General features: G+C 48.4%; 6 protein-coding genes across 6 annotated transcripts; 4 read left to right on the top strand and 2 right to left on the bottom strand.

Moving 5' to 3' along the window:
* Positions 1-334: 334 nt before the first annotated feature.
* Positions 335-1,539, top strand: TGAM01_v207725 (hypothetical protein; the record flags this gene model as incomplete). The annotated part of the gene is made up of 3 exons (XM_018805219.1): positions 335-951; positions 1,040-1,346; positions 1,528-1,539. The coding sequence occupies 3 exons, from the start codon at positions 335-337 to the stop codon at positions 1,537-1,539; spliced, it is 936 nt and encodes a 311-aa protein (XP_018661669.1).
* Positions 1,540-3,111: 1,572 nt separating this feature from the next.
* On the top strand, positions 3,112-6,669 carry TGAM01_v207724 (potassium/sodium efflux P-type ATPase, fungal-type; the record flags this gene model as incomplete). The annotated part of the gene is made up of 4 exons (XM_018805218.1): positions 3,112-3,312; positions 3,383-3,582; positions 3,645-4,253; positions 4,314-6,669. The coding sequence occupies 4 exons, from the start codon at positions 3,112-3,114 to the stop codon at positions 6,667-6,669; spliced, it is 3,366 nt and encodes a 1,121-aa protein (XP_018661668.1).
* Positions 6,670-9,353: 2,684 nt separating this feature from the next.
* On the bottom strand, positions 9,354-10,965 carry TGAM01_v207723 (hypothetical protein; the record flags this gene model as incomplete). The annotated part of the gene is made up of 2 exons (XM_018805216.1): positions 9,354-10,542; positions 10,604-10,965. The coding sequence occupies 2 exons, from the start codon at positions 10,963-10,965 to the stop codon at positions 9,354-9,356; spliced, it is 1,551 nt and encodes a 516-aa protein (XP_018661666.1).
* A 5,648-nt stretch (positions 10,966-16,613) lies between these two features.
* Positions 16,614-17,513, top strand: TGAM01_v207722 (hypothetical protein; the record flags this gene model as incomplete). Its single annotated transcript, XM_018805215.1, has 1 exon — positions 16,614-17,513. One exon carries the CDS (start codon positions 16,614-16,616, stop codon positions 17,511-17,513), a length of 900 nt encoding a protein of 299 aa, XP_018661665.1.
* A 1,309-nt stretch (positions 17,514-18,822) lies between these two features.
* On the top strand, positions 18,823-19,919 carry TGAM01_v207721 (hypothetical protein; the record flags this gene model as incomplete). The annotated part of the gene is made up of 2 exons (XM_018805214.2): positions 18,823-18,914; positions 18,977-19,919. The coding sequence occupies 2 exons, from the start codon at positions 18,823-18,825 to the stop codon at positions 19,917-19,919; spliced, it is 1,035 nt and encodes a 344-aa protein (XP_018661664.2).
* Positions 19,920-21,264: 1,345 nt separating this feature from the next.
* On the bottom strand, positions 21,265-23,696 carry TGAM01_v207720 (hypothetical protein; the record flags this gene model as incomplete). Its single annotated transcript, XM_024550149.1, has 3 exons — positions 21,265-23,195; positions 23,281-23,473; positions 23,652-23,696. The coding sequence occupies 3 exons, from the start codon at positions 23,694-23,696 to the stop codon at positions 21,265-21,267; spliced, it is 2,169 nt and encodes a 722-aa protein (XP_024405114.1).
* Between the last annotated feature and the right edge of the window lie 1,257 nt (positions 23,697-24,953).

The following is a 24,953-nucleotide window of genomic DNA, read 5'->3' as shown; positions in this document are numbered from 1 at the left end:
TCGTTCTCTCGCCTTTCTGACGTCTTCTTTTGCGTTCATGCTGGTGATTTTGGTTGCATTGAGTTCGAAACCTGCCCACTGCTTGATCCATTGTCGCGCTCTTCCCTCGATTTAGACAGCATAGAAGGGTGGCATAGATAAAATCACATTACGCGTGTATCCTGCTTTTATCGCGTGCTTCCGACAATCATCAAACAAGATAGAGCTCTGTAGATGATCTGAATTGGACTCAACTCATCGCTGCTTCATCGTCACTCTCAGATTCCCCGCCCCACGTCATCACCGATCTTAACAAACCCCTGCTATCTGCTCAGGAAGAGGGGAAACGAAAATCATGATCAGCTTCGCTCTTCGGCTCTTCCTGCTCGCGGGCCTTGCGAATGCCTCAACGTCCGATAAACGCGGTCTCGTTTACACGCCCAATGCGGCGACTCCCCAAGACGACCAGGTCTGGGTACAGTCCGGCAGCGATTTAACATGGTACTACAATTACCAGTCGGAGCCCTCGGCGGCTTACAACAAGTCTCTTTCGCAGCAACAGTTTGAGTTTGTGCCCATGATGTGGGGTGTGTCGAGCAATCTCAGCGACACAGCTTTCTTGAACCAAGTCAAGGCGCTCATCAGCCAGGGCACCAACATCTCGCATGTCCTGGGCTTCAACGAGCCAGATGGCGCAACTAACACTGGCGGGAGCGGCATCAAGCCTGCAGACGCCGCGAAAGCCTGGGTTGCCAATTTCGAGCCTCTGGGCAAGATGGGCGTCAAGCTTGGCCTGCCGGCGTGTACGGGAGGACCTGATAGCTTGCCGTGGCTGAAGCAGTTCCTGTCGAACTGTTCTGCACTTGTGAGTACGGATAATCAGAAGAAAAACTGTACTTTTGATTTCCTGCCTGTGCATTGGTACGATAACTTTGCGGGCTTGGCGTCACTTATTGGAGAGAGAAGAGCGACGTAAGTTTCCTTTAACCTTATTTCTTTCTAGACGGGTATAACGGTTACAGCCGATGTTATGGAGTGATGCTGATTCAATAAACAATAGATGGCCCGATACCGATATCTGGGTGACCGAATACGCATTTGCCAACCAAGACTTGCAAACGACACAGGAATATTTCAACCAGACGGTCGATTACTTTGACAAGTTGGATTACATTGCCCGGTATACCTACTTCGGCGCTTTTCGCTCCAAAGTCTCCAACGTCGGGCCCAACGTACCGTTTCTCAACAATGCTGGAAAGCTGACGGACATTGGAGCCTGGTATCTTGGCTTCTCCGAGACGAATGTTAAACCCACGAGCGCGGCATCTCTATCGGCTGGGGCAATGTCCAGTTGGATAATTGGGGGAGTAGGCTTACTGACGGCATGCATTAGCGGGTTGTTGTGAATATGATTTGGGTGATTGAGCAATGAGTGTGACGATATATAGACGTAATCGGTCTGCTATTTTGCGAGCATTGATTTTGGACATCTAATTGATTAATGAGATCCGGGGGGATGGTAGCGCTTTACTGTACACATATGTATAGACCGGCACATGAAAATAGATTGGTATTTATTTGCTTTAGGAAATACAATGTTTGGCTTCATCAATATGTCTCTTGTCTCTTGTGATATGTCTATAATTCTCTTTATCCTCGAATGGTGTTCGGCTCTCCACGCCTTTTGAGGCTTGAACATTTATCCACATCTACTTAGAGCGAATCACTCAGCCCAGCATGTATACCCGCATCAGTGGTAGTCCAAAGTACAAGATTAGGTAGCTTTCATTGATACAAGTCTCCATCATCCATCTCTCCTTATCATTCTCAGCGATTCATGCATCTCCGATCAACTCGGCCCCATCCTCCCCCGTGATAAACACATCCGGGTGGCGCAGCAACGTGACGCCGAGAATCTCAAGCCGGTTTTTGCCACTCCTCCGGCCGGGGTAATTAAGACCCCAAGTAGACAAACCTCCTCAAGCCACCAGCGCTCCGGTAAACGCTCGTCGCCGCCATCTTCTCGTAGTCTCGGCACTACTAGCTCCTTGTAGTTACTTGACTATCCACCAAGCCGTAAAACAACAATCACTCAAGAACACTAGTCATTGCTGTTATTTCATCATCACTCACATACATCTTTTAGAGCCTTGGCTCACTCATGTTTGGCCAATCAAGATATCTCGGCTGCGCTCGCTTCCATATCTCTTCCAGAAGGAATAAACATATTCGCCACTATGAATCCCATTGCCAAGATGCAGCAAAGAAAGTACGGCATAGCGAAGTAGCTTGGCAAGCCTCCCCCACCTTTGGCGAGGATCACCATTGGTTGGCGGTGGAATAAGCTTGGGCGACATAACCTTAATACACCACCTACGCTTGATAACCAGATCTTGGCGGAATGATGGCCAAGATCAATGGTGTGACTTTCGTTACTTTTGTTCTCGTTCCGTAAACTTTGACCTTTTACATTGTCAACCAAATTCTGGGGAACGCGCGTTGCCAAGGTTGGAGTGGATATGGAACTCCTTGGCTCTTTCTTGGAAGAGGCCTGGAAAGTGCGATTTATTATCGTGGGCATGAATGATACATCATCTCCAGAGTTGATTGTGCCTCAATGACCTGAGACACCGCGTGGTGCAGTGGTACCAGATGAAGGCCTCAAAGCTTAATACGGCATGGCAAAGAACGTGAATCACGATGGCTATAGATGGAGGAAATTGTGGATGAAAACATCTATATAATAAGCCACACTCCACCATTATGCCATCCAAAGCATCTCCATCCCAAGCCTCACTTCTCATTTACAACGCCAAGGACACACTAGCTGCCAAGAGACCCGCCGCCGATAACATGTTTCCTACGAAGGCGAACGTATTCGCCTCATGATGCCGATACCTTGTGCACATGGTAATTCGCCAATCAAGCCAAGGTATTATCTTGACACGATAAGTACTTATACCACCCCCGCACCCCGCAAATTGGAACGTCAGTTCATGTTCTTTTGACAATCATTGATAATATCAAATGTACACAGGTGACAGTGCCCACTAACGCTCTTTACCTTATTATTATCATCTATGTTCGGCCTTATTACCATCTTTCCTTTAATATATAATAGCCAAAGCCCTGATGGCTGAGTTCCCAAAGCACCCTTTCTTACTCACCGTCAAGGAGACAGAGGAGGCTCTCGGAACCAATGTCGATAAGGGACTCACCTCGGAGCAGGTCCCGGGCCTGCAGTCGAGATACCCTAAAAATGAACTCGACGTCGGTGAGACTATACCATGGTATAGTATCCTTGCTAAGCAAGTATTCAATGCCATGATTATTGTAAGACACCTCTTTGCTTTCTTTCCTCTTATCATACGTATTTGTCCAAACTAATCAAACACCTTACTAGGTTCTCGTTTTTGCTATGGCTCTTAGTTTTGGTATCCAAGATTATATTGAAGGAGGTGTTCTTGCTTTCGTCATCTTTCTCAATGTTACCATAGGCTTCTGGCAAGAGTACCGCGCCGAAAAGCGCATGGACGCTCTTCGCGCCTTATCCTCTCCCAGTGCCATGGTTCTCCGCGACGGCAATACTCAAGTCATTCCTAAGTACGTATCTCCCAAAGCAGAGTATAAACCATGTACACTCAGGTGTTAACTAAAATAAACAGCTCCGAAGTCGTGCCTGGAGACATCGTTCTGCTCAAAATGGGCGACACCGTCCCAGCAGACCTCCGTCTTTTCGAAGCCATGAACCTGGCCTGTGAAGAAGGCCAACTCACTGGCGAATCTATCCCCGTCGAGAAGACCACCGAGAACAACATCTCTGCTCACGAGTCTGATGCCGTAGCCACTTCCGAAGGCGAAGTTGGCATCGGCGACCGCACTAACATGGCCTACGCTACGACCGTTGTCCAAAAGGGCCGTGGCCGCGGCATCGTCGTTGCTACAGGCATGTCCACCGAGGTGGGCAAAATCGCTGCTTCGACCGCAAAAAAGAGGCGCAAGGCTGGCCGATCGATGAATTGGCGCAAATATGGCAAGAAGCAGCCCGTCGTTGGTCTCACGAAGCGCATCTACGACTTTGTGGGAAAGTTTCTGGGCCTGACGGTGGGAACGCCTTTGCAGAGGAAGTTGTCGGCGCTGGCATATGTGCTTTTTGGCTGTGCTGTAATTCTCGCCATTATTGTCTTTGGTGTGAATGGCTTCAATATGCGGCATGAGGTTATCATTTATGCGACTTCGCTGGGTATTGCCATCATTCCCGAGTCTCTTGTTGCGTAAGTCCCATCTCCTCCATCTTCTCACACCTTTGTACTCATAACTAACTTATTTCCCAGTGTTTTGACATTGACTATGGTCGTTGCTGTAAGCGTCATGAGCAAAAACAATGTTCTCGTTAGAGATCTCTCCGCCCTCGAGGCTCTCGGCGGCGTCACAAACATCTGCTCCGACAAAACAGGAACGTTGACTGAAGGCGCTATGATTGTTCGCCAAGCATGGATTCCATCTTCGCACGTCTACACCGTCCACGACTCGCAGAATCCAAATGATCCCACAAAGGGACGCGTGGTCTACTCCCAAAGCAAAGGCGAGAGTACACCACCGCTCGAGCCTATCAATGAGAAACCGCGCGACTACGACAAGGAGCGAAGCGCCGCCGTGCTCAAGTTTGACGTCCCAGACGAGAAGCTCAACCAGTCGTCGGCGGCTAAACAACCTCAGGTCCCTGAGCCAGAGGCAAAGATGACGGATCAACTGCGCGCGTTTCTGCTTTCTTCTGCGCTTTGCAATCTCGCCACTGTTCGATATGATAAAGACGAAGAGAAGTGGCAGACTACGGGAGAGCCAACTGAGATTGCGCTACAAGTCTTTGCGCATCGCTTCAGCCACGGCAAGAAGAGTCTCGAAGGCCAAGGCTGGAAACAAGTCGCCGAGTTTCCATTCGACAGCTCTATTAAGCGCATGTCTGTCGTTTACAACTCTCCCGAGGATGAGCAAAGCTCAATCGTCGACTCTCATAACAGCATGGTCTTTACCAAGGGCGCAGTGGAGCGTGTGCTTGATCTATGTGCCTTTGTGGGCGTTGGCGAAGGCCAGCAGCCCATCAGCGAAGAGTTGAAAGAATCTGTTCTACAGGAAATGAACGCTCTCGCGTCGCAGGGCCAGCGAGTCCTTGCCGTCGCATATCGTTCATGGGAAGGCCGGTTTACATCCAAGCAGTCAAGCTCAAGCTCCGCCGAAGAAGACGAAAAGCTACGTTCTGCAGTTGAGCAGAACCTCGTTCTTGTCGGACTCGCCGGCATCTACGATCCTCCCCGTCGAGAGACAAAGGCCTCTATTGCAGAGTGCTCCAATGCCGGCATCAAAGTGCACATGCTCACTGGCGACCATCCCGAGACTGCAAAGTCTATTGCTAGAGAGACGGGAATCATTCCCAGAAACCTTGGCATTCTGCCCGAGAGTGTCGCGCAATCCATTGTGGTCAAAGCTACAGACTTTGATAAGATGACGGACGAGGAGATTGATGCGCTGGAAGAACTTCCGCTCGTCATTGCCCGTTGCGCCCCAGACACCAAGACACGCATGATTGAGGCGTTACGCCGTCGTGGTGCCTTTATGGCCATGACCGGCGATGGCGTCAACGATGCGCCGTCTCTGTCTCGCGCTGATGTCGGTATTGCCATGGGCTCTGGCTCAGATGTCGCCAAATCGGCGGCCAAGATTGTGTTAACCGACGACAAGTTCAACTCCATTGTGGCCGCCATCCGCGAAGGCCGTCGCATGTTTGATAATATCCAAAAGTTCGTTCTGCACCTTCTCGTATCCAACGTCGGCGAAGTCCTGCTCCTCGTCGCAGGCCTCGCCTTTGTCGACGACATGGGCTTCTCGGTCTTTCCTGTGTCCCCCTTACAGATTATCTGGATCAACATGGTCACCTCATCGTTCCCGGCATTCGGCCTCGGCCGGGAACCTGCCGCTCAGGAGGTGATGCGCAAGCCGCCGCAGGACAAGCGCCGCGGCGTCTTTACGAACCAAATCATCGTCGACATGATTGTGTACGGCGTCCTGATGGGTGCGTGCACGCTCTGCACGTTCTGCATCATCATCTACGGCGCCAACGACGGAAACCTCGGCATGGACTGCAACACCAAGTTCTCTGATGCCTGCATTCCGGTGTTCCGAGCCCGCGCGGCGACCTTTGCGGAGCTGACCTGGCTCATCCTTATCGCGGCCTGGGAGTTCAAGAGCCTGCGCCGATCCATGTTTCGCCTAAACCCGACCGACGACAGCTTCTTTCCCTTCTTCAAGGACGTCTACAGCAACAGGTTTCTCTTCTGGTCCGTCATCATCGGCAGCCTGTCCGTCTTCCCCGTTGTCTACATACCGTTCCTCAACACGCGGTTCTTCAAGCACACCGGAATCTCCTGGGAGTGGGCGCTCTCCGTGGGCTTCACCCTGATCTTTGTTACTGGCGTCGAGCTGTGGAAGCTGGCCAAGCGGAGGTTCCGGCTTCTGGAAGATCGAGCCGTGCAGAGGGGCCCCTGGGGGCAGGGGGGTCCGGAAGATGGCGAGCCGAGATTCAAGAGGACGTTTTCGCTGTCGAGTTTCAAGACATGGGTGTCCTTCTCGAAGAAGGAGACGGTGGAGAGCAATACGCGGACGAATACACAAAGTCGCTCAGCAGATGTATAAGGAGGTTTGTGGTCCGATTTTTCTGTCAACATTTTCCATATATAGTATCATAAAGTCGAGTCATTTCAGGGGGAGACATTATCAGAGCATGAGATATTTTAGAAAGAATACGCTGGGATGAATGCTAGAGAGGGATTTATTTTGCATTAGTGGCCGTTATTTCGGAGTTTGAGCTGAGCCTGAAAACAGACGAAATTTGACAATGAACATTCCATATGTACGACTTATAGCCTGATGACAGCATCGGGTAAGCACCAGACTCACTAAGATGCCAGCCCATAGTCTCGTAATTAAGCCAATGATACCACAATCGCGCACTGGCGCATCAATTACACGCCTATTTCTGGAAGGGGGGCAGAAGGTCACCAAGCCCATCACCCCTGTTGCCAGTCAACATGAGCAGCGAGACACGTGTGATGGTCGTCTAGATCCGGGAACCATGGAAGCAACAAAAAGGCGGTAGGTCATAGATACCCAGACAGGGTATATTTCGACGGGGACGAGACCCTGGTCGACGTGGGAAGCGAGCGCGGGGCAGCCGAGCACTTACAGTGCGGGCATTATCAAGCTGTTAGCCGCATCAGGAAACCGAAGCTTGTCTGGAGGGATGCGCAGGTGAACAGGGCAAATGACTCTATCCTCAAGACAGAGCTGCCCCTGACACTATCGTTCCTGTTGCGTCATTATTGTTCACGAGCGTATAGGATATCAGAGTAAAAAATGAAATCATTTCATCTTGACATCTGCAGGGATGTCCAAGCCATCAATATTTATTATACAAGAACACAAAACATGTAAGAGAGACGGATACAAAAGAGAAGTAACAATAAAGATGAAAGTTGAATTAATCGGTCAAGTTGTAAATCTTCTGGATGTTACCCAGCATCTGCTTCATGTCGACCTGCAAATCCTTGATAGAACCATCCTCAAAGTTGAAGACCCAGCCGTGAATGATGGGGAATCGGTTCGTTTCAAACGAGTGCTGCACATCGGCAGTCTTGAGAATGTTACGGCACTGCTCAATGACGTTGAGCTCGACCAGGCGGTTGTATCGCTGGGTATCATCGGTGATGGCATCCAGCTCCTTCTCGTAGATTCGGTAGACATCACGAATGTTTCGCAGCCACGGGTTGAGCAGGCCCATGTCCTTGGGCGTCATGGCGGCCTTGACACCACCGCAGCCGTAGTGGCCGCAGACTACAATGTGCTTGACCTTGAGGTGGTTGACAGCATAGTTGATGACGCTCATGACGTTGAGGTCGGTGCTGATGACCATGTTGGCGATGTTTCGGTGGACAAAGGCCTCGCCGGCCTCCAGGCCAGTGATTTGCTCAGCGGGAATGCGAGAATCACTGCATCCCACCCAGAGATACTCGGGCGATTGGCCGGCAGCCAGGCGAGTAAAGAACTCGGGGTCTTGCTGCAGCCGGTCGGCGGCCCATTTCTTGTTGTTCTCAAAGAGGCGCTGGTGGTTCTCGCGCAGGTACTTCTCGACGTCGTGTTCGTCTTCAGGCATGCCGGGCAAACGAGGGGGAGCAACTTTGACTTTTGCGGTGCCAGAAGGATTGGCGGATGAAGAGGACGAAACCGAGCGGCTTCCTCCAGTATTTGAGCGCGCCGGCGAGAAGGTCAGCGACGACGGCCGGTGACCAACCCGGGGTCGGGACGCGGCCATGCGCAGGGGCTGGCCTCCAATTCGACTCGGCAGCATCGTGTCAGTGTCTGCTGGAAAGGTGGCGAGACGAGAGACGACAGCGGGCAGGGGGTCGGATGATTATGCCGCGGGTTGAAACTTAGTATGCGTGACGCCCAGATAGATAGGTAGTCTAGATGGTACAGAGGTGCAAGCTGCTGCTGCTGCTGGAGTGACTCGCTCGCTCGCTCTTGTGCTGCTGGCCCTGGCGGTGAGCTGTTTTTCTGCTGCGTCCGCGGAAATTAAGTACGGACTGAGGCCACGCTTATGAGGGCGCAATTCTGTCAGAAATGACGGCGCTGTATCTGGAGATGGGAAAAAGTTGGAGGTGAGGGGCTGTAATTCTGTGAATGCCCGCGGTGCTTTATCTGCTAGCCGATCCGCCGAGACTGGGGGCCACAGCGCTCCCGATGCCCTGGAAGGCAGAGCCCGGCAAGCTTTCTGGCATCCCCACTGCTGCAATCGGCTATCTGGAGATGCTGCTTGCAATCTCAGTGGTGCAGATTCGGGCCTAGCACGGATCCGCGAATAAGCGGCGACCATCCACAGATCTGCTCGTTGGGCATTTAGGCTGATTTGCAGAGATGCGAAGAGATGTGAATAGAGAAGAAGAGAAGGCAGAAGCTGCTGAAATAATCAAGTGCCGAATTGAAAAAGAAAATGAAAACCTCCAATTGCATTTGCCGGAATGAAGGCTCAGAGCCGACTCCTTTACACGAAGGATTTGAGTCAATACCTGGTGCAAATCCGCCCTTGTTACGTCACATCGATGTCTTGTACGTACTGTAGAGCCCATCACGCTAAGACGAGCCACCAGGTCTTGTCTCAACCAGTCCTCAACCATTTCAACTCTCATACTAGCCATAATCGTACACATCACTATTGCCGCGGCTATCGCTCGTCACAACCGTCTCTTGTTCTATCCAAGTCTATCTGTCAAGGCTGTGTAAAAAAAGACTCAAATATAGGGGCTGACCAGGCTCAAAAAGCCTCACTTCTCCTGTACCCGATCAAACCAGACATAGTCGTCCAGCCTCTCATCAAACCACACTCCCAGCCTGACCGCAGTGCTGTTGTCAAATCTGAATTCCGCTCTCAGCACTATAGCAACGCCCCCCACCACTTCCCTCTCTATGGCAATGTACTTTGTCTGCTCGCAGACATGGCGCAGCTGCAGCGTAAACACATACGACCGATCCGAACAATCAATAAAGAGCTGTCCGTCCTTGATCTCTACCACCAGGCCGCGCCAGCCAGGGTTCCAGTATTCGCCCGTGTAAGCGCTCAGAGGCATCTTTTGCGGCTCCGGCTCCTTGATCCCGGGACACAGCTTTTGGCGCTCCTCTTCCGCCGCCTTTTCTTCATCCTCTGCGTCCTCATTCTCGTTTGTGCCGTATTCGTCGTACTTTTTATCCGTGTAGTTCTCGTACAAGACCTTGTCCCAGTTGAGCCTTAAGTCTTGGGATAAGCCTATCAGCTCATCTAGAAACTCATGCATCAGGACATCTCCGAGATAGCCCGCGTCGTCGGAGTTTCCAAAGATGGCGCCGCCAAACTTGAAATCCGGTAGGAAGAAATGATTGCTGGACGAGCCGGCTATACATCCATTGTGGGCAACAACCAGGTGTCCGCGATAATAGTGCGTCTCCCATCCGGCCGCATACAGCAACGGCGATGCAAAGGGTGTTAGCTTTTCGTAGTCCAAGTCCACGATTGTTCGTGGCTTTATGAGTCCCTTGTAAATGTCCTCTGTGAACGGCTCCTCGTGGTTCATCAGAGCCTTGACATACTTGACATAATCGTTGACGCTTGTAATGATTGACCCGGCGCCTTGGCCTTCGGGAGCGTCCGGAATGACAAATTCATTGTATTTCTTGGCCTTTTTATCCCACCAGTGGCCGGGACTGATGCGATCCCCGAGGCCCTTGGACCGCGCGAGCTCGGGTTGGAGATTGGTCGAGGTCATTTCTAGCGGCTTGAAGAAACGATCCTCGAGGAAGTCGGCAAAGCTAATTCCCGATTTCTTCTCCACGAGGTAGGATGCAGCAGAGAACATCATGTTGCAGTACATGTACCTTGTCCGAATCGGGGCAGCAGTCGATAGGTTTCGCAGATTTCGTGTAATGGATCGTGCGTCATCTGTGTTTTTGGCCCGGGGACCCAGATAACAATTATCGTTACTGCAATTGTTCATGTTAATACTACATCAGACAGTTTAAACAAAAATTGGATCCTACTAACGATGCCATTCCGCTTCTGTGACTAAGAATGTCCTCAACAGTTACACCCTCGTAGCCCTGACCCGGCATGACGAATTCGTCGGGCAACAGTTTGGCCATCTCAGCCTCATACTTGACCTCGGGATACTTATCATCGGCAACCAACAGGGCAACGGAAGCTGCCGTGAGAGACTTGGAAGCGGAAGCAATATCCAAGAGAGTGTCTGCAGTCATTGGCCTTGGCGGGTCGAACGACGCCACGCCAAAAGCCTTGGAAGCAGTGACATCTTTGTGTACAACAGCTATGGCAAGGCCAGGGACATGATACTTCTTGATGAGCTCCTCTACGTGGGACGAGAAGGCGGGGGAGTTGAAAAGATCCATGAGAGTTGGGATCGGCTCGTCGGCTTGTCGGGTTTGCTTGACAGTGTAGGACGGAGTAACACAAGTGAATTGTACTGAGGCAACACAGAATTGACGGACTACAATATCGCTGAGAAGAGTGAATGATCAGATATATACATATAAGTAAAAGTCTCGATCTTAGAGCCACACGGAATCTTAGCGGTGATGCTCCCGCACTGTCACAACCCGCCCATTTGCCTAGCATCGCCCTATCTTTACGCTGCGAAAAGTCGGGGTTTTGCTCTGAGGAACGATAAGGTTACTTGGTGATTCGCTGTGCCAGTTACATGCGAATCCTAAAAATGGGGCGACTAGAACGAGATTGACTCATTTTGCACTGCCATCGGCCAGTGACACAGCTGCGACAAGAGAATACAGCTTGATTTGTTAGCAGTTCGCTCGGATTTACTCCGTTGTGTGTCACGGCAATGTCTCCTCCACTCTCTTAGCTCTCCAAGCCACGATGTAGCAATTAAGCTTGGAATTAGCGGCATCGTCCCTATATAGTATGCCGTACGCAAAACCCCACAATCAAGCCCATGATCTTACGCGGCCGATTAATGTTTCGGCGGCATTAAACCCGAGAGATCTAGTAAATATATGCTCTGTTTCATCTACATGAAGATAGTAGATGACTGCAATAGATGGCGCGAAAGCCGATTGCCGATCTACCGCCTTTAAACTTGGGTAGATCTTGCTTTAACCTCAATGAGTAAACGCGCGCAAATTAGTAAGAGGAGTTGACGCCAGTGCAGATGTCATTCACGTATAATTCTTGTAAGGTAAGATTTCGCGATCAACCCCAAAAAGGAGACGGTCACTATACGTGCTGGATGAATTACTAGCGAGCAAAGTAAGAATTGATGAATATCCGTCACACAAAGCATCATCCATGTCTGGCGAGAGCAGATATTATCGATGAGGAGCATCAATTCACTCCTTGATCCTTTGACGTCACAACAAAAGAGGAAAATCTGCTGCCGAGTTATGTAACAATGTTGCCGGGCCAGGCTCCGGAGACAGAATTTAAATTTGCCACTCTCTCCAGCATTCTGCAGATCAAACGCTGCACCGAATTCAATTTCAGCGTCAACTCTGTCAAGGTACTCTAGGGCTTGCAAGTAGAGAGCGCGCTGCTTTTAAATGTAAAATTTATTACTCCAATAGTCTGTGCTTACTTACTTCCGAACATCACCCCATTGATGGAGGAGATAACCTGGAGACAGGTTGGCTGTACTACTGGCACCATAGCAATCACAAGCGAGCGTAGTCCAAGATAGATGTGGCAACAAATACCGTTTATTCAAGATGTCAGATATTCCGAAATTCCCCCTCAGTAGCCAGAGCGATATCGGTAAGGACAGAATCTTTTAGGAAAACCCATACAATGACCGAGGGGACCAAGCATCCATGACAGCCTCCTAAATCCACTCATGCCAAGAGATACTGGAAGTTGTGCTACCTCTGAGCTACTCTGCTTCTTTTATGGAACCAAGAAGGGGTAAATTTGATAGTCTCAAGGAGAATGGCTCTCTATGAAATAATTAGCAATAATGTAAGCGAACATTGAGCAACATTTTCAAGGACTGACCTGGATTTGGCGATTAAGAGCTTTCAGAACTTAGTCAGAGACACCGCTGCAGCCCCAGTCGTGAGTGCAGCAATCTCGGAACTGCTCCCAAAGGTTGCCTTCAACCCAGCAGCCACGATCATGGTTATGGACTCCAATCTTGTCACAGCACTTCGAGGTCGCTTGGCCCTTGTATGACTCTTTGGGGCAAGTATTGGCGTTTGAGAAACACCAGGTTGCGGTTGAAGGCGCAACAAGGGAGATAAAGGCAATGACAGGCAAGAATTTCATGGTGAGTTAAGGTAAAATGATTCTCTTAGAATGAGTTGGTAATTACAATTGTAGATGAGAAGATGGTGAATGAAGCTCTCGGATGCTGGGAGATTCATATCTCTTTATACATGTCTGTCCTCTCTCCCGTCTCCAATTCCAGAATGCTATAATCAAGAGCATCCAATTACAGAATTACTCTTTGCGATATAATATGACAAGTCGTATGCCATTGCTCCGAGACTGTGCATACAGCAGTCCGAAAAATATATCACATTTGTTTCAAAGAAAGTAAATACCTGGTGGAACAGTAGTACGAGTACACGGGTGAGGAAGAGATCTACCTTTTCACTGAAACTTGTCTTGGATGTCAGCAATCCTGCGTCACAGCGACGAAATAGTATCAACAGCCCAAAATTATGTTAATTCATGTGTGAACTTTGACTTTCTTCTATCTCGTCATCTCATATTGTTCCTCTTGCAGTGAGCTTTCTCTGGGAAACTTATAGATACGAATAATTAGGAACTTGGCACCTCAAAAAGCCTGGTGTCTTCCTGGCAACACGCTGTATTGAGACAAAAGAATTGATCAAATGCATGTAGGCTACACAGCAGGCCGAAGGAACGGCCGAAGGAAGAGCGGACTGTTTCTCAACCAACCTTATACCCGCTCACCGAAGGAACTGCCGAAGGAAGAGCCGACAGTTATTCGATCTCGTAATTATCATGACAAAAACCAGCACTCGATCAATAATTCGCTATTAACCTAGAAAGTAATACCTAATAGCTTGTTTGACCATTTTGATCATTGTCACCCCTATAGAAAGCGAGGACCATCTTAAGACAATAGCAGCCAATGATTCGATCAAAACAGGTATAGCTATCGTACGTTTGAAATAGGAGCGTTCGAAATATACGTCATCTATATGTATCACGATAGAAATATCTCGCTTCGCTGGTTGAAGAGGGATCGATTGAAAGCAAATGGCAGATACGCAGTATTACGTCAGTAAACTCTTTCCATCTAAATATAGGCATAATCCGAAACAAAGCTCGCAGTATTACTATTCAGTCCGACTCACCACTCGGAGGCCTGTGGCTAACCGATTTTCGACCCATACCTTGTCAGTACCCTGTCAGTACCTTTCCGCTTACGTTCTGTGTCTCCTGCGTCAGTCGAAGCTAATAGTCCTTGAAGAATAAATGCTGTCTCAAGACTCTAGATCTGAGGTCTTGCTGCGCTTTTGTTTCGCTCTGGGAGTTGAACAATCCTTGCTGGCTGACAACGCTGTCATAAAATTACGACGCTGAATATTGATATTTCTGGGCTAATATCGGGTATGAAGTATAGACGAGACTAACTATAAGGCTCAGAACGAAACATTTGCTATCATGTTCCAATGGAGATTTCCGTCTTGCAAGACGCACGTCAACCACCCTGTAAGCAGTTGAGTAAATATTGTTCGATGTACCTCTATATCTGGTAAATAATTTGATATACCGAGTGCACAACTAGTTTTAATATAATGCCAACAATGAGTCGGTTTAGTCTGTTTAACTTCGCAAAAGTTGGTATTCTACGAATTGCAATGATTCTAGTCCCCACTCCTAGATGCCCTTTACTTCATGTCTGTCAGTCACCGGTAATATGACAGTTGCACAGACTCTCGAATCGTCTATTTTTCTATTTCCTTTCAATGTTTGGATTGTGTTGGGGGACACCTGCCCTGACATCCCCGCGAGGTAGGAGGCAGGAGGTCCCAACTGGGGTATATGCAGATCGATCGCCCTTATCATAGATATCTAGAGAATACAAGCTTTATGATCACCCTTTACGCGTTCCTGCGTCCTGATGTAGAGACCTCGCTCAGGGATGGAGCTCACCACGGCCTCCCACGCTCGACCCGTGATAAGTGTTTCATAAAATTCCTCTATTTTTCAAGAATGGGTTTCTATTTTCTCACTATAAGGCGAATAATGAGTACGCTATGATAAATTCTTCTCAAAATTTAAATCATCTATACTCTTTCATGAATAGCACGCTCGCGCTTGTGGAGAGTATTAAGCAGTGATGAGCTTTCGAGGAAGATGCAATCCTTCAAATACCACTCTTTTTGAGCAGCTGAGCCCAACAACCTCTATCGTAAAGAGAATATAGCTGATATACGAATCACTTAGACAAGCTAACAACCTTGTTTAGATATCAATTTGAGGAGAATGTGACAATATCAGGGAAGGTTGAGAAAGCATAAGCATATAGGATCTAAGAGTCGGCTACAATACTACCCAATTGACCAATCGGTCGATAGTAGTTCCGTGACATCTTTTCCAGGCCTATTACTACAGATCCTCGTTTATAATAAAATGACCCCGCCTTTGATCTGAAAGAAGTCCCATCTTTATGCCTCACATATTGCTTCTTTGGTCAACGTTAAACTGACACCAATCTAAAATCATGCGTTTACTGAAGACGAAGCTCTTATCCGAGCCTGGCGCTCTCGAGATCGAAGAATTTGATGACATTAGCATTCCTCAATATGCAATCTTGTCGCATAGGTGGGGCAAGGACGAGCCCACCCTGCAAGATGTAGAGAGAGGTGAAACAAAAAAAGAGGGATTTAAGAAAGTACAGCAATCCTGCGATATGGCCAAGCGTGATGGAATTGATTACATTTGGATAGACACCTGCTGTATTGATAAGACGAGCAGTTCAGAACTCTCCGAGGCAATCAACTCTATGTATCTTTGGTATTTCAAAGCTCATAGATGCTATGCTTATCTTGCTGATGTTCCATCAGTACCTTTTGGGGAAAGCGAGTGGTTTACTAGAGGATGGACTTTACAAGAGCTTCTTGCGCCCGCAGACCTTGTGTTCTTTGACGCGAATTGGAAAGTTCTTGGGACGAAAGAAGGGCTACAAAAAGAGATATCCAATTGCACTGGTATCCCAGTTGATATCCTCTCTGGCGACGAAGACATAGAAACATGCAGTGTTGCACAAAGAATGTCATGGGCCGCTAAAAGAAGCACCAAAAGGGTTGAAGATCTTGCTTATTGCTTATTAGGCATATTTGGAATCAATATGCCGTTATTATACGGAGAAGGAGAGCGAGCTTTTATTAGGCTCCAGGAAGAAATCATGCGAGTTTCGGATGATCACAGTCTTTTTGCTTGGGAATCCCCTGATAATCGCGGAGGACTACTGGCTACTTCCCCAGCAGCATATAAAGGCTCCGGAAACATTGTACAACTCAACCATGTTGATGACTCTCACAACACTTTGACTATAAGCAGCAGAGGGGTCCACCTAGACTTCCAGCTCACCGGCAAGGGGGCGCAAAAATTAGGCCTTGCGCTGCTTCATTGTAAAGAACGGGATGGGTCAAATAACCAAATCGCCATTTACCTCACAGATCTCACTGGGACGATGGAAATGTTTCAAAGAGTTCGAAGTCAAGAGCTTAAACAAATCGATCTAAGTAAGACGAGATCTTCGCTTTATTTGAGGAGGAGAGCATGTGTCCGAACAGGTCGGATAATACCTACACGAAGACAAAAAGGAGAAAGCAATGTCACTAAGATATACGAGCCCCATTCTGACGATAAATTGGAAAATTTTATTAATCTGGCGCAACCAGAAGCATTATTGCTCGCAGCACGAGAAGATCGTCAGGACGACGTATGGTTGATGTTAACCCATAGGGACATTGATATCAATTTGAGGGGACAGGATGAGTGGCCAGCATTATTTCATGCGATAAAAAGTGGCAATGAGGTAGTTGTGAAAATGTTACTTGCTCGAGGTGCCGATATCAACCTAAAGGATAAAGATGGCTATACACCACTGATGATAGCCATTGAGAAAGGTTATGAGAGTATCGTTAACTTGCTTCTAGAAAGAGGCGTGGACATTATAGATGAGCACCATGGGACAAGGCCACAATTTCTGGAAGATACATATGACACATTCAAACCTCTCCCCAGGTACTATATCAGCGACGTCATGAGCAAACCCGGTGGCAGAGTAGTTTTGTGGGCTGTCAGGCATCAACAAGAGAGTATCATCAAGCTACTGCTAGATAGGAGCCCAGAGGCTGATCTGAAGAAACTTTATGGCCCGCTGGTTCTCATCTGGGCCGCTATGGGTGGATACAAAGGCATTGCTGAGTGGCTGATCGAGAGGGGTGTTGAAGTTGACTTCAAAGGGGGCTATGACAACTTTGAAGGGGGCTATGACATTTTTGAAGGGGGCTATAACAGGAGCCAGACGCCATTGTCACTTGCTGCAATTCATGGGCATAATGATATTGTTAAGCTCCTTATTGAAAAAGGAGCTAATATTGAGGCAAGATATGAAGGAGGTCAGACGCCGTTGCTATTTGCTGCTGAGCATGGGCAAAATCATACCATTGAACTACTTCTTCAAAAAGGGGCTAGGATTGACGTACACGATAACAGAGGCCGGACGTTATTGCTAGCTGCTGCTGAGCATGGGCAAAATCATACTATTGAGCTACTGGTTGAAAAGGGAGCGAGTATTGCGGTAGAAGATAATGGTGGCCGGACGCTATTATCACTTGCTGCTGAGCAAGGGCATAATAGCACTATTATGCTTCTACTTGAAAAAGGAGCTGAAATTGAGGCAAAAGATAATAATTGGCCGAACACCGCTATTATTGGCGGTTAGATACCTCCGGCGTCGTGATAATCATGATGCTGTTCAGCTGCTGCTTGAAAAAGAAGCTAATATCGAGGCAAGAGACAATTATGGCCGGACACCGCTATCGTTGGCGATTATTGAGGATCGGAATGGTAATGTTATTCAGCTGCTGCTTGGAAAAGGAGCTAATATCGAGGCAAGAGACAATTATGGCCAGACACCGCTATCGTGGGTTAATACTCGGCGTTGGGGGCGGGACGAGATTATTGAGCTGCTGCTTCAAAAGGGAGCGAAGATGGAGAGCAAGTATTATAATAGCCAGACTGACATTATAAGCTAATATGAATGATGCCTTTGCTGGACCGCAGTAATATAGCATCGAACTGCTGTGAAGCTTTGCGTGTTTGAATGAACACCGGTTATTAAAGGAGTGGCTCTTTTGCTCTCCTTTCTCCCCTTCTATGAATATGCGTTTGTAGATACATGTACTTATCTCTTGTGCGATGTCAAGTAATACCTCTCTGAAGATTTTTTCCTTTTGTCATCTTTGTCAAAAACGAGAGAAGTTGACTCTCAGCCATTGTAGTGACCTACCACAAAGCCTCTGGCGTCGTGCTGTACTGGCTGTAAGTTGTTTCTATGGGTGGGTTTGCAACCATATCTCATTTTATCTAGTTTCGCGAGGCTCGTTTTATCTTTTATTATATAAACAGCCCATATCCATTTATATACACTCACTGCTATACTAGAAGAAGTTTCCCCACTAAGATGTTTCTTCGACGCAATCGCGTCACCGCCCCTTACAACTGGCGCCGCCAGGCTGTATAGCCTCTGTCAAGCGCAAAGATGTTACTATCAATGGCGTTTAGTGTTTACAAAGATTTTTAGACGAGGCAGGTGAATCATAGAATGATTCACTAACTGTGACTCACGTGCTGTGTCAACGTAATTCTAGCTTTCTTGGTGACAGAGAAAAGGAACAGCAATTTCAGGGCCCAATGACAATCCACGGTGGCGGAGATGAGGAGACCCCAAATAGGCAATGTGTGAGTCAAGCAGACACCATCAGTTTGAACTGGCCCCACCATCAAACAGCACTATCCACAAGCTATCGGCTGCTTCCGTCTGCTCTAGCCTCGGGAACAGAAATGGAAATAAAATGATATATAAGGATCGATCTTTGAATCTGCTAGATAGATCAACAGATTCAATTCCAAGCAACAACTCATCAGTGTAGGCGAGAATTTTCTCGCTTTCTCATTTACACGTGAAAAAAAAAATCCGAACCGCCAAAATTCTAGACATAGGAGCCACCGGCGACCAACTTTTAACGACAATGGAGGATAAATCCCCTTCTCTTTGTAGGCTGTGCGATGTAAAACTCGACAGCCCAAGCGAGTGGCGACAGCACGCAAAGAGCGACTGGCAGTATGCCTCACAATCCAGTCAAAAAGAGGAATCCGATGTTAGTTACTAATTTTCTTTTGCAGTGTCTACAATCTACGACTGAAAGTAGCAGAACCAGGGGTTGTCATATCACCGCCATCAGCGTCACAGAACACAAATAGAACAGCTTCATCAAAAGCAAAGAAAGCAATGGATCTGGAGGATTCTGGAGATTCATATAATGAGTCTGAACTTGACGGCGATGGCGAGAGCGATGTCGACATCGATGGCGGTACAGAGCTCTCTGCAGAGCCAGAATTCAACCCTGGACAATGCCTCTTCTGCGGCGAAAAGAATGAAAACTTCGGCAGCAATCTCGAGCACATGTCCAAGGCACACAGCTTCACCATCCCTCAACCAGCCTATCTCATAGTCGAGCCCGAGACGCTCATCAGATACTTGCACCTCGTCATCCACGGCTACAGCGAGTGCATTCTCTGCGCCGCACGTCGCAACACCGTCGAAGGAATTCAACACCACATGACCGCCAAAGGACACTGCCGCTTCAACGTCGCATCAGACCTTGCGGAATTCTACGATGTTCCTTCGCTGGAATTTCAAGCCAGCGAGGAATCCTTGCGGTTACCGTCGGGGAGGCTTCTCAGCCACCGTACAGGACCAACTAGATCAGCCCTTGCGAGAATCGCTCGCCAATCAGCAGAGCGACACTTGGAAGGCAGTACAAATTTGGCAGTGGCAACACGATCAAATGAATCAGAGCTTGTTCCGACGCAGAACAACGACGATAACCCTTCAGCAGTGCCGTCCACGCAGCTATCACAGCTTAGCCGGGGCGACCAGCAAAGTCTTGCACATCTACCCGACCACGAAGTACGATCACTTCTCGCAACCAGTGCGAGAGCCATTGATCAATCGAGACGGGAAGAGCAGCACTCGCAGCTTGGACTTGGGCAGGCGGGAAATACAACGTTGACTGGGCACTTTAGAATGGATACGTCTAAGCGATTCAGAGGACCTTGGGGTTAGGACGTGGCCATACATACGGCGGTTTTTGGACTGTTTAACAAAAGGCCTTTACCTTTTTTCTTTTTCTTTCTAGTAGCTAGAGCGTTGTAAGTGCATTTATAGCTAATATAGTTCTATTACAATGCATGATAGTTAAGTAAATGTGAAACGGCTGTCTAGGTCGGCAAAGCCTCTGGATAAGTGGCAAACAATCGAGTATATGTAGCTTAAATCCAGAATTCAAGTAAGTATTTCTTCTTAACATAACTGCTAATTTCACAAATGAGCTTGCATATGAGTGGCAATATGCCTAATATAAAAACTGAACATGTAGATGCGATTTAGTCTGACCTTCATATCGACCTTGCATAATTATTCTATTTACCTGGCTAATAATCCCACGCAGATTTTGACATAACAAATAAGTGATCCGTACATATCAGAGACAAAGAAAATAAGACAAAGTAAAATAGGTGCAGTAGAGTCCGGTTCCTTCTCATATCCTGATCCCTCACATTCAGCCGTGAACATCCGTCCTCAGCCCAGACCCAACAATTTCCACCTTATCCATTACCTTGGCCTTCCCTTCCCGATAAATCCTTTCCGCTCAGAGTAACAACCAAGTTACATCCGCTAAGATGTTGGAAAGAAATGATGTATTCTCTCTCATAAAAGGGTATAATATGCCTATTCAGAAAAAAACAAAAGAAATGAAAAGAGGCGTCAAGCGCGACAAACATTCAAGCCATCTTCCCAAGTATGTAGCTCGGCGTTGAATATAGTACTGTGAGGGCCATAACATCATGACTTACGGCCCTCTCACATATGTGCTCTTTCAGCGCTCAAGAAGCTATTCAGATAGCTAGAATGCTCGATAAAGACAGAGGCTAATTGTAGAGAAAATCAGCAATGTTAAAAATGGCTATGCAACAATAATATTTATCATAGCTTGCCGCGTCGGCGCATCTCAGACTTGCAGTCTGCCGACACAAATGGCGCAGCCAAAGAAATAAAGCGGCGTTAAAAATGCTTGGATTTGACATTTGCGAACCGCACAATAGTAGGATTCTTGGGGATCTCGTATTGGCGCTTTCAGATGGCCGGATTCCCTAATTGGGTGGAGAGTTGTGGTGTAGCGGGTCACGATGCTCATTGGCTATAAGCCACATGACTTATACCCGCGACCTCGAGACTTGTTCATGGGATTTAATGACGCCCCCTGCTAAGACGGATCTGCGGTAAAATAATCCTCGCAGAAGATTTCGCACGATCCCAAAGACGTCGATGTCTGAAGAATAGACAAAAGCAAATAATTAGTATTGACGAAAGCCCGCTGCGTGTAAGAGTATAAGAGGGCAGGAAAGCTTTACGCTCGCGGTGGGCCATCGTTATATGCGGCAGCGGCATATACCGACTGAGCACCTGATGCTTGGTGCGAAGTGAGGGCCGGATAGCTGCTGTCGGTGTAGGCTGAGGGAGCAGTATCCCATCGAGGAGGCGTTGCGGCCGCAGGATGGTGGCTGAGAGGCGTGTGCAGGCCAGCGCTGGCATATGGACTAGCTACTGCCCTCGCATCGTATGCAGAGACAGCTGGAAGCTGTGCTGTGCTGGTATTGATACGTAATGAGGACTGCGGAGGGCTATGATGGCTGCGAAGGCCGGGGCTGAGTCCTCGGCCTGTACCTGTAGAGTATGTCCCAGACGCCCACGATGCTTGTCGAGGCGATGGCATCACTTCAGGATGACTCGAACTGTAACCCGAGTGCATGGGATACTGGCTATGAGAATCTGCATGCTGTGAAGAAATGCCGTGTTGTGACCCGATGCCATGGTGACCAGGCGGCGGGGCGCCATATGACGACGGCGCGCTCACGGGGTTCATCATACTGCTGGGGCTGGCACTATATTTACCAATAATCTTTTTAAGTGCCGGCTCAAGAGTAGACCATGGGAAAACCTTGACGTCTTTCTCAATATTCCGAGGCTTGGGGTGAGGGAAAGCCATGATGATCTTGAAGAACTCTTCGCTGTCCGCCTTGGCCTTTGAGACAGTGACGGGATGGAATCCCTCGAGGTTGCGGCGAATGCGATTCTTCTCTTCAACACTAAATCGATTAGGAGCAGCCACAAGCTGCTCAAGTAGGTGAATAGTGTCAACGGAAGTGACATAGCAGTCAGATTTCTCTCGCCACCAGATGCATGAAATGCAAATGCTGTTTGGGGGCCTCTCGTTCACCGAAATGCCCTTAAAGCTCACATGCAAACTCGCACCGAGCTGCCTTTTTGTGAACTGGACAATTCTGCGGCGATTGGACCATTCTTCTTCCGTCCAGTTCGCAGCCATGTCGGTGAGATTACCGTTAATTTTCAAGACCGCCTTGCTGGTATACATGGGGTGGAAAGCGCCGCCTGCGCCAGCCGTAATGGTGCTGGTGCGGACCAACTGGGGGGCTCCATTGCTCCCTGACGAAGGAATGGAGAGATGGTGCGATAAGTTGGATCGACTGGATAATGTAGGATTATCATAGGTTGAAGAACTTCTGCCCGCATTAGCCAAAGGGTTGCCATAGCTGCCCCATGTCGAATGGGCGCGTCGCTGGTGGTGGTTGTACTGCGGGTCGGCAAAGCTGCTGGTTCGATATGTGGATATCATGTCGGTAGTATTGGCCTGCGCAAACGTATTTGCATATTGGCCTTGTTGTTGCGGATAATCATAAGTATTTGTAGCGACTGACGGAGGCGCTTCAGCTTTCGGTGAAGGACTCGCCTGATCGATCTCGGGAGCAGGTGCTGTGCTGCCATCTTTGGGCATTTTGGCTGCCCGCGTGATGTCATCCTCAGACCCTTCCAGATAGTGGAAAGTCCCTGCGGGTGTCCGCGAGATCTCTCCTCCTGCTGGAGCCTCTATAACAAATGACACAGGCACGCTGGTATTGCTTCCTGTGACCAGAGGCTGCGGCGCGACTATGCTGCACGAGAATGCAAAGCCACTGCTATCCTGCGAATCTCGGTTAAGATCTGCAGGGCACTTTGCACTTCCAAACAGCACAAATGCTGGAGAAGAGAAGAGATCGTCTTGCGAATGTATCTTGAAAAGCACCTTGGTGCCAAAAACGCCAGAAGAAGGTTGAAAAGTAACCACGGTAGGTCTCACTGGCATGTATTGAGCCACTGCATTGTTGTTGCTTGCGAATGAAGAGTGATTATATTTGGCATAATTTTCAGCTTGCTGAGCTGAAAATCCCGTAGTGGCATATTGGTCATAACTTGCATCTGCAAATGGCGCCGTATCGTAGCCTGTTGTTTTGCCATAACAGTGATCTTGTTAGCTCTCTGTTTGCCATCTTTAACTCTTTTATGCTCTATATGACTCCGAACTCACCATTAACTGGAGGCAACTGAGCCTTGCTGTAGGCAGCCATGTCGAAGTCGCTCGGCGGGGAGTCCCGACTTAGATCCCCCCTTTGTGCTGCTTGAACAGCTTCCTCGTATCTAAGAGTAAGGGTTTCTGGTGACCCAAATTCGTCGTCGACGTCGACAATTATGGGTTTGATTGGGATTGGAAGAAAGCCCGGCTTTGAATCTCGAACTGTTAGCGCTCAATGGTTCTCTGTCTCTAGGAGAAAAGCTTCGACTTGAACACAAGGAGGAACAGGGCAAATGAATTAGATCAAAAAACAATCCATATTCTTCTCCTCCGTAGTGCTGTTGCAGAAGAAGAGATGTTGGAACAAAGTCTGGGATTCGACTCACCTCAAAGAGTCTGTAGGATGGAGACTGGAACTTGGCAGTAGACATGAAGATGTTGAAAGAGGGCGATAGATGGCGGACTGATCAAAGAAAAGGTAAAGTATGCAGGCCCTCGCTGTCTTAGCTAAGAGGTCGTGGATGTATAGCAATGTTTTAGACTGGGTCTCGACGAGGTCTTATCATGCGAGGATCACAGTGCTAGGACGGTGCTCCCTTCCTTCGCCTAGCTTGGCTCGGAGATTTGATACACGGCAATTCCCCAGAGGCTAAAGCAAAGGCCAATACTTTTTGGACTCGTCGGGTCTTGTAGACTGATGTTGCCTTGTTAGTGGCCTGTCTATTCCATCGAGGGGTGGGGTATAGGTGAGACACTCACCAGGTCCGAAGGAATCTGACTGGAGAGCCAAGAGGCGGAGAAGTGATCCAATCCTGCACAGACACAGTTGCATTCCAAAAAGAGCAATCAAGTATGCTGCGAGGGAGAAGCTGCTTTCCCCTTTCCGCCGGATGCTCGTCAAAAGCAATAGCCAACTCCTTGACCCTGTGCGTTGTGATTGAAGCGTGGATAGAACAGAACGAGTACTCAAATGGCGGTAAAGGCAGCACGTCGCTGAGAAAGAAGCGCTGGTCTTAGTCCTCTGGTCTCTGAAAAAGATCTCGAAATCGGATACGATGACGAATAGTACTTTCGTCACGAGGTTTCACTGCGGTCTAATCAGGCAAGTTAGCATTCTTCGCATCAAACTGCAAGTCAGTTTCTGGCCTAGGAGATCAATATAGGCTGGGACATGCATAGCGATGCGCCAACGCAAGGGAGAATGACGCCGAAATTGGCCATCGGAACGATCCAACATACAGGCAATAGCTCTTGAAGTGATGAGAAGCTCAAAGATAGCGCCGCAGTACTACTACGCGGATGTCTTAACAACAGTGGGACCGCTGTGGACCGCTGGGCTATTTGCCGTGAGAAAGATGAATGTCAGTAATAGTCAATCGGAAGTAAGGTCTCTCGTGAGCCGTTCGGTCGCAAGCGATAGTGGTGTTAATCTCGAAGGGAGGACAGAGGTGTGTGAATAAAAGACGTCAAGCCAGCAAAGCGAAGGCAGATGTGTAAAAAAGGGCGAGTGGCATATGCAAATAAGATTCGGGAGAGTCAAAGTCTCAGGCTTCCACGTAGATGATCTTGTGAAATGGGAAAGAGAGAGAGATGCAAGACATGAGAGGTGTTTCTTTTTGAAGACTTGATGGTGTATGCAAGTCTAGATAGCGGTCCATCGGCGCCAGGCCGAGCCGGGTCCCAGCATT

This window comes from Trichoderma gamsii, assembly GCF_001481775.2.
Source record: "Trichoderma gamsii strain T6085 chromosome Unknown Scaffold_29.2, whole genome shotgun sequence".
Classification (NCBI taxonomy): Eukaryota; Fungi; Ascomycota; class Sordariomycetes; order Hypocreales; family Hypocreaceae; genus Trichoderma; species Trichoderma gamsii.
This window is presented reverse-complemented; position numbering and strand designations above follow the sequence as displayed.